General features: G+C 38.7%; 1 protein-coding gene across 1 annotated transcript in view; it reads right to left on the reverse strand.

Moving 5' to 3' along the window:
* Positions 1 to 8,845, reverse strand: part of CADPS2 (calcium dependent secretion activator 2) — a gene marked incomplete in the record, with an annotated part of 181,291 nt that extends 172,446 nt beyond the window's left edge. Inside the window, 1 exon segment of the mRNA XM_072401573.1 lies at positions 8,458 to 8,845. Within this exon segment, the coding sequence (XP_072257674.1) occupies positions 8,458 to 8,781 (324 nt within the window).
* Between the last annotated feature and the right edge of the window lie 835 nt (positions 8,846 to 9,680).

The following is a 9,680-nucleotide window of genomic DNA, read 5'->3' on the forward strand; positions in this document are numbered from 1 at the left end:
AACAACACATATGTACATATCTCAAATCGTACTCCCTAATAACCTCACAAAGCAGCTCCGTAATAAAAATGGAGATTCCTTAATGTTTAACAATAAAAAAAAAAGAAAGAAAATTCTTTAATTGCTAAGAAATCTCATCTATACTACTGTCCATATCTGCCAAAATGTGGTCCGTCAGGAGAAACCTTGATTTAAATTGCATCACCATGATGACAGGTGCAGAAAGGGGTATACAGGTAGTCACCAGGTTACATACGAGATAGTGTATATAGGCTTGTTCTTAAATTGAATTTGTATGTAAGTTGGAACAGTAACATTATTTTAATAAATGCAAATAGGACAGATGTTTGTCCCAACATTAATAGGCAGCATGGTGTCAGTTACTGTATAAAATCCTGACTGTGAGTCACAAACAAAGCAAAAAAAAAAAATCTTTATGGAGCCTGGACATTCATTACCTTTTGGAGAAAGCTGTGCATTGACACGCAAAAACAAACAACTGCAGAGTTTGTCTTGGTCAATAAAGAAATACAAGAGGCTGCAGAGAGCTCACCCCCCTAAGATCACCCACAACCTCAGCTGTGCTTCCTAAAATATTTCTTCTGCAAGTCATGCAAACAGCTCCCCTCCCCCCATTCAGCCTCTGTTCCGCACACAGCGAGCAGGGAAGCCCCATTCGTATCTAGGAGCCGTCTGTATGTGGGGTGTCCTTAACAGGGGACTACCTGTCTTGACTTTGGATACAGTTTTCTTTGCACCTGGGAGCAGATTATCGCAAAATTTGCAACTACAAACAAGAGGGGGGCCTAAAAGTATTCTGTATGCACTCAAACTTTTCCAGGATTATCATTCTCATGTTATTTTTGGCTGACGGATTACAGCAAAGGCACAGTAAGCACTCGGCACGTACAATGATAATACCTATCTCAGAATAGGAGACATAGGCAAGAATCTGCAATGAAGCTTGCTACAAATCCTTGTATTCTATGCAGCCCAACAAAGGAGGGTTTCCCGATTAATCTAGAAGGAATTTCTATTTTTTTTTATTTTTAATGTGAAACATAAGAAGTAAGGTAATCAATTAAACTTTAAATCATAGCACAAATATCATTTATTCAGAATGGCAATTAAGACTTTTTAAACAAAGCATATGATAAGGATTGTGAAATGTAACAAAAAATGTTGTTCTGCATTATGCCCTTATGCCTGCACAGACTGGCATTGGAATTGCCATTGAAAATACAAACATTAAACCTAAATCTGGGCACAAAACCCTATAATGACCTCTTAGCAGATGCAAAACATTATTTCTATTACTATTTTAACAAAAAATAAAAAAAAAAAATTACCTGTCTATGGCCTTACTACCAAACTGTCAAATCAACAACATTTCCCTGCTACCATGAACCTAAGAAAAAGGAAGTGTATCCATAACAACAGCCGGTTCTTCCACTTGTGTTCCGCGCTTACTGTTTTTGGTTATGACCCTTTGACAGCATTGTTTGATCATTAAATTTTCAAGGATAAATAGGAAAACACAAAAAACTAAAATAAAACAGTCTTCAACTACCTTGTATCAGCACCTAGAAAATTATATATATATATATATTCTATATTTAATTATATTTTACTTACTAAGGTTCAGTTCAAACCTTTGTCAAGCCAAAAACACACAGTTTAACAACCAGTTTGAATACATAAAAACATTATATACCCACACAGGCAGCCACCCTGGGAAAACAGGAATCCAGAAACGTGGACTCTCGAACACTGAATGAAAAATAATTATTAAAGCATTTATGTACAGGTTCTGGAAAATAATGTTTAAAACCTAAATAATTATAGTTATTCAGAAATTTTGTCCTAGAATAACAGTTACCATTATACTATAACATGGCCAGCCACTCTAATCTTCTCTTGCAATTAGGACTACAAACACTTCCCCATTATTCCTGTTTTGTTATTCAGAGAAGATAGCTAGGAAAGTTAAACTGTTTAAAAATATTAGTTGAGTACAAAGGAAGCTACAATGTCACAAGAGCCATTTCTCAAGACTGTATTAATAAAACAGTGTTCAACCCACATTTTTTTTTAAGCTGGATGGGTAAAAATTGTAGGCGGGTGACAGCCCCTATATTGTGACTCAACTCATCAGTAACCACCCAAAAACAGCCGGGTGGTTCCCAACATTCGGTGAGGTCACAAACACTGACTTGTGATGCCTGTTCATTTATGTAAAGGGCCACCATCCACTAATACAATATGACACCCTGCATGAGCTCTTGGCAAGGCTGTATGATGAAAACAATACAACAGGGAAAACATTAAAAAAAAATCCCTATTTAAAAAAATGTTTTTTTTTTTATTCTTTTATTGCAAATTTTCCATTACATTAGGACTTCCATGTCCTTTATCAAAGCACTTCTTCAGAAGCCCTGTACCTTAATGTTGAACTCCATGCCAATTTTGTGATGTCGTTTGACACACAGGCTTTTTTACACAACAGCAAGTGAAAATTCTCTCTTTGAGAATATATTATGTATACACATATCCTTTTGTATGTAAATTTTTTAAACTATTTTTAAACAAATGTAGTTGTAAAAAAAAAAAAAAAAAAAAAAAAAAAAAAAAAAAAAAACAGGCTGTAAAGGCTTATAAAAACCTGGAAAATGGAGGTCTGAACATGCCCTTACTGGACACATGGAGTAAGAAATTCCCTGTTGAACATAATGAAAATGAACAACAGTTCAGGTTGCAGAGGTTAAGCATGTTTAAGGCAGTCATGACAGCTTAGTTTTACTTACTCAAGGAGGTTATTTTTTTGAATAGCTTACCACTGATACAGAGAGTAAGGTAAACCAACATCACACACAAAGCCAGCTTTAGTCATTGTGAATTTTTACCATGGAACACTTTTGTTTAGCAAGTAATTTGCAAGTCTTGGAGAGATATGAGGTGTCAAGATAAAGACTCATATTCCCAGCCTGTATGTTTCTCTACAAAACTGGACAGTTGCTTCATAAGGTGACGATCCTGTTGCAATGTGCAGCGTTTTCCTAACATTTCTTTAAGTATCATACACCAGATACTTTCCACACCCCGGGGCCTTAAACCCCATAAATCAGACGTAGGGTAGTGACACAAAGTCTATACTAATTAGTATCATGGCTTATAGTAACAAGAGTGGAAAGATGACCTTATCAATCCTCTGCTTTGCTGTCAATAACAGACTAGGGGGCATGATGTTCTCAAAGCCATAACACTAAGCTACAGTAGAGGAAATGTACTTCACCAACCCATTTTGCAAGGGGCTGTGTAAATCTCAGAACTAGCTAGAAAAAATTGCAAATGTGTTTTCTGGTAAAGCAGCATTTACATACCCATTTAAATTAGGAAAAAAGTTTAATCTTTTGCTTTTAGTTCATTTTGATTAATAAAACCATTGGCAATCCATTGTTTAAGTAGATGCTTCATCAACTTTCTGCTATGGTTATAAAAGAGCTTATCCAATCTTGTAATCATTGGAGGAGATCAGCCTTTCAAAGGTCAAACAGTTTGCAAGAGAAAGAAAGGCAAAAAACATACACCAGTTTGTTGGCAGCGTTCTGAAAAGTAAAATATTTTCAGGTATATAGCTTGTTATAGAAGCACCTTACCATACGGCATATGTCTAGCCAAAACCTTCTCTTTGTTTTGAATTGGGGGGTAAAACAAATAGACATATGTGTTGGGGGACTAAAAACATTACCCTTTATGTGCAATTTGAAAATTAATTTTTAGTAAAATGTAATGCATTAAAAATCATCTTTGGTTGGATTAAATGTTTTAAAAATCATGAAAATTACCTGTAGGAAAAGGGATCTAGTTTACAAAACCTAAAACTATGGGACAACTGGCTTCTTTATTTCAGGACTATTCTAAGCTTGGAAAAATAAAAGCCTGTAAATATTTATCTATTGTTTGTAAAGATAGTTCCACAATATGAAAGGAAACACAATTGAAAGAGTGCACAGCACACATAATAATTAGGATTAAATACTAAATAAAAACTGTGTCCGGAAGATGGTTTAGTCACAAATCTTCTAATACTGGGAGTAGGTTCTGCATGTCATGGCTTTGTATAAAATCAGACGTTGACAGCCTTCTTTTGCATCAGTGCATCTGTATGATAAACTCAAAAACTCTGCAGTCTGTTTAGTGACCTGTGGTCCGAGGTCTGTTTATTATACTTTATCCTTAAATTAGTAATTCCACAGCATGCCTCCCATGCCTACTAAAAGGGAAAACCATTTACATCATATTAACAACAAACTGCCAAAATTTCCTTTGGCTGCGTCTTGTCTACAATTAAAGTATTTAGCTTCATGGCAGAATAGTGCTACATTTGGTTTCCAGTTCTTAGGAGCTGACATGTGCCATTGTACTGTGCTCCTGGTCATGGCAAGTCACTGAAGCATGGGATAATCCATAAAAACTGCCAAAACCCTGATCATTTGTTTTGACGTTTAATTGGCTAGGGAGAATGAGTGGGGACTACCATAAATGCTGTAAAAATGCCATCTAATTAGTGGCTAAACATCAAAGTTTATATCTTCTTCTCCAATACTACAGGGGAAAAAAGCATTATTAAAAAACAAGTCAACTGTACTAGATATCACACGTACATTTCTAAGTATGCTGATATCTGGCTCACACCTTCAGAAACATAACATCTGTATCCACACATGTGTATTTATGGCCCTTACAGGCTATAGATTTTTTATAGAACCATTTCTATTTCTGTATGCATTCTGCTTTGTAAATGATCTGGGTCATACAATTGCAGGGCTACTCAATAGTGCAACTGGAAAGTTCCCTGGACCAGGACATATATGTGTGTCTGGGGGAACTATGGGCAGGATATCCACTGCTCCCCTAATTATGCATTCTAACCATCAGTACCTTGGCCGCTCCCATCAGAAGTGGATCCAACCCTGTCCTATAACAGAGAACTCAGGGAAACCCAGGTCCAATATTCCAACTGTGCACACTGCAAGAGTGCACTTTCCACAAGCAGTAAACAAGCCTCAGTGAGTGAATGTCCAATACAATGTTCAGCACTGCTTTACCAGGCTGATACAAGGCAAAGGGATAACCATAAGGCCAAGTGGTAATCATAAGACACAACACCAACAATAAAAAATGAACTTCATGTATCACCAAAACGATGAAGAAAGAAGAAGGGTTCCGAGAACTGCATGTATGGCTGCTAATGGAAAAGGAGTGTAAAGAACATCACACATGGCTGCTTCTGGAAGATGAGAACTGCATACTAAAAAAAAAAAAAAAAAAAATGATCTGCTTTTTGGAATTATTTAGCCAATCTAGATTAAAATGCAACTCTTTAGCTTCAAATAATAATTTTGCCAAACACTGAAAATACACTAAAAATGGAATTTAGCATGCTACTTGGCAGTAAGGATTTCCCCTAGAGATCCCCTAGGAGCAAAAGTAAAACCATCACAGTAAATAATACAAACAATGTTACTGATAAAACTAGTTAAGATCTATAGCTAGCTGAACATCAATCATATATTTGAGGTAAGGTATCCCAATCAAATTGCACCCAAACCAAATGTTACTGATCACTCAAAGCATGTGGCTTGTCTGCCACTGATATGGCAGAATGTCTTAAAATAAATGTGTAATGATTTAATGTAATGTAATGACCTAAATTTTAAAAATACATTTTTGGTCCAGTAAATAGTTCCTCCATAAAGACTGCATGTAGAGCTTTAGGGACCTTTCCACAATTTTCTTTTAAATTTGGCCTTGCAAAAAGACTGTTTTAGAGTTCCACAGCTCAAGTTGAAATTTACAGTAAAGAGTCAGGAATGATTCTATCGTATTGGACAGCTTAGTCTGATGTTTTAATGAACAAAGAGTCTCAAAACTCAATGGAGCTTTCTCTTCATGGTCTGTTCAGCTGACTTATGCATGATGACTTCTCCTCATTCCCACCAACAGCTGCAGGAGAGCAAATGGAAACAAAATGTGTGCTGCTGCCAGGATTTCAAGAGGTTTTGATTACAAGCAACAGATTATTGCTTGGTTCACTTTAGGAAGCAATATCCATTTTGCATTAAAATGCAGTATTGTGGATTTTCAGTAAAGAAAGCTCATTTTTTTTTTCTTTTGCTGGTTTAAAGAGTTACATCATAAAGGGTGGAACACTTGGCCTTAGTCAATGCAATGGTGTTTCTATGGGGCAGCAGACAAGACTCTGAACATGCAATTTCAAATAATGGAATTACCTCTGCTTTAACCACTTCACTGCCAACCTACACATGCCCTCATGGTTACATACCATGACTAAAGTTTTTAGATTACATTTCAGACAGCTAGCAGGACATAAATCAAACAAATTAGTGACAAATCTAAGACACAAACCAGGCTGCCTGTTTTTATGCGTTTTATGTGAACTTGCAACTCTTGAGCCTGTAATTCTGGGCAGCAAACAGATAGCTTTGCACAGGTCTGAAAAGGAATTTCTACCAGGAATGAGAGATTTTTCACTCAAATCATTTGCACAATTGGTAAGGGATAGATTGTATTCTATTGCAGTGCTGCTGATCAACGGAGGGTGGAAGTTTTAAATGAAGCTGCTCAATAAGAAATGTTTGTTTGCTGCATGACAAAATAATATTAACCTCATGGGTGTTTCTGCCTAAAGAAGGTTCACTGCAGGGAACAAAGTTGGGTTGCATCAGCTGATCAATGGAATGGGTCACATGATAAAAACAATGCCAGGAAAGCTTATGTAAAGTCCCTCATTGAAAAGAAGTCTCAAACTTAATGAATGTCTGAAAATCTAAATGCTTTCAAATCATTAAAAATAGGAAAATATTTAGTGATTACATGTTGTTTGTATACATTTCTATTTCTTATAATAGGGGGGTCGGCATCCTGCCAGTCCCTGCTGTCAATCAAGCTAGGCAGAACAAGAGATCCATTCAGATCCCTCCTTGGCAAAGTGATGGGAATGATTAGGAAGAAGGCATCTGATCAAACCTTCATGTCAATCCTCTGGAGACATCAAGCAGTTCACCTACAGAGCTATAGGCACAAAATGTGTTGGCACTTCAACATGTAGTTCTAACTAGGAGTAAGGATGGTGAAAACTGACAACGCCAACATTCATTTGCTCAAAAAGGAAGGCAAAGAGACTGGCAGGATCAGTGTGCAAAAAAATTTATATACATCCATGTCCAATATTAAGATTACGGAAAATAACACTTTACTTTTAGAGTTAACATACATCCTGGGAAAACTAGAAAATGACAAAGGATTGCAAAAGCATTTCCATTTACTAAGAGTACCTAAATCTCTAAGGCAGATATACAAAACAGACTTTAGGAATATCTTACATTTATTCATAAAAGACGCAGTTAAGTAGAACTTTCACAAAGCTTTCCCCAGCATTTTGGAGGCATCTTCCACCTCTAGTATGGGAAGGTTAACAAATCCTAATCTTAGTTTGTGATACCAATATCATACATCAGCACTAAAAGTGCCATATACCATCCTGGTATAAATCTGCAGCTACATGATGTCAGTCAGGTATAACTAGAAGTAGACACCATCCACAACACATCATTGTACAGCTTGGTCATGTAGAGATTTGCAGAGAATCCTTGTGGCCATCAATATGCAAAGATAAGAATAGGTTTATAGACCAACACTTCATTAACTTCATAGCATGTGACAAATGTGATTTCTGCTCTGTATTTTTGTTGGTTTGGTTACCCTCTGCAATCCCATCATTGGTTTTATAATGCTTCCCCCCACCAACCACTCATTTTATATTACTCAACACAAAAAATCTCAAACAATTTCATGGAAAATGAGCTACACATCAATTTATCCCCCAATTCTACACACAGAGAGGTAGAATGAACCCTGGAGGGTGCATGTGAATGTTTATCTCCAATGCACACACTCCCATCCTGGCTGATAAAGGCATGGAAGGTGCCTCCACATATTTCATGCATGGGGCACCATACCAGGGCTACATATGGCACCGATCTCTAATGATGGCATCATCAGAGAACACCTTCCTAGCACATCACACATGGGGGGGATCCCTGGGGTCTGTCAATTATTACACATTCTTATTTCCTATAGTTTGTAATGAATTATTCTGGGAGTGATGCTACAATGACTATTTGGTGATACACAAGCTGCTATGTGGTGCTGACAAGTTTTAGAATAATGTAATATAAAACAGAATCAGACATAAAATCTCATAGTAAAAGGGATGTTTTATGTCACATTATAGGAGGACATGTCATTCTTCATGTAAATAGATGCCCTGATCATACTGCAATACATATTAGTATATGCTCCCCCATGCACAGGTGTAATGTGCAGCCAGTGATCACACCGGTTCCTGGGGACACCTGATGCTCCGCACATTACCTTCTGCTGCCTCCTGGTCATGTCGGTGGGCTGCTTGGCATTGAACGGGTAGGCGATACACCTCATAACGAAGACATAGAGCTGTAACCGGCTCCTTCTCTCCCGCTCCTCCCGCTGTGCCCTCTCCTGCTCCTCTCTGCCCTCGCTGCTAATGGACGGGCTGGGGCTTGCGGGTCTGGTCAGAGTAGTGTCCCTGGAATCCCGGGGAGGTGCATGGAGAGTGCGGTGACCGGCTCCTCCGCTGGCAGAGACCACCAGAACATCCCGCCTGTCCTCCTCCAACAACTCGTCCGACTCTTCCTCGCTGGAAGACGGATCCAACATCGTCCCGGCTCGTCGTCACTCCACTTACTTCCCCGTTCCTGATGTGTCCCTCACAGCCGCTCCACTCAGCACACACCTTTCCGGTGTATGAGGGAAGGCGCGCCCCCGCCGCCCATCACACGTGCACGCTCCTCCCTGTCAGAGGGACAAACATTTATCCGGGCTTACTGACTTATTTCCTGCTAAATGTCCTTCAAATGTACAACTCTTGTCTCTTATAGAGATTTCCTCTAATGTCTAAAGTCTACTATATCATGGAGTTATGGGATCAATAAACGTCCATTAGATTGTAAGCTCTTCACGGCAGGGTCCTCTCCTCCTCCTGTGTCACTGTCTGTACCTGTCATCTGCAACCCCTATTTATTGTACAGCACTGCCTAATATGTTGGCTCACCCCCTCAAAATGCCCAAACATCACATACCCTCACTACATCCCAATAATGTCCCCAATGTATTGCTTTCCCCATCTCCAATCATGTGTCCATGTTATTGTTTTCCCCATTTCCAATGACGTGTCCAGGTTATTGCTTCCCCCTCTCCAATGACGTGCCCAGGTTATTGCTTCCCCCATCTCCAATTATGTGTCCAGGTTATTGCTTCCCCCCTCTCTAATGATGTGCCAAGGGTATTGCTTCCCCCATCTCCAATCATGTGCCAAGGGTATTGCTTCCCTCATCTCCAATTATGTGTCCAGGTTTTTGCTTTCCCTCTCTCCAATGATGTCCCCAGGTTATTCCTTTCCCCTTCTCCATTGATGTGCCAAGGGTATTGCTTCCCCCTCTCCAATTAAGTGTCCAGGTTATTGCTTCCCCATCTCCAATGGTGTGCCCAGGTTATTGCTTCCCCCATCTCCAATGATGTCCCCAGGTTATTGCTTTCCCCCTCTCCAATGATGTGCC

This window comes from Pyxicephalus adspersus, chromosome 2 (assembly GCF_032062135.1).
Source record: "Pyxicephalus adspersus chromosome 2, UCB_Pads_2.0, whole genome shotgun sequence".
Taxonomy (NCBI): Eukaryota; Metazoa; Chordata; class Amphibia; order Anura; family Pyxicephalidae; genus Pyxicephalus; species Pyxicephalus adspersus.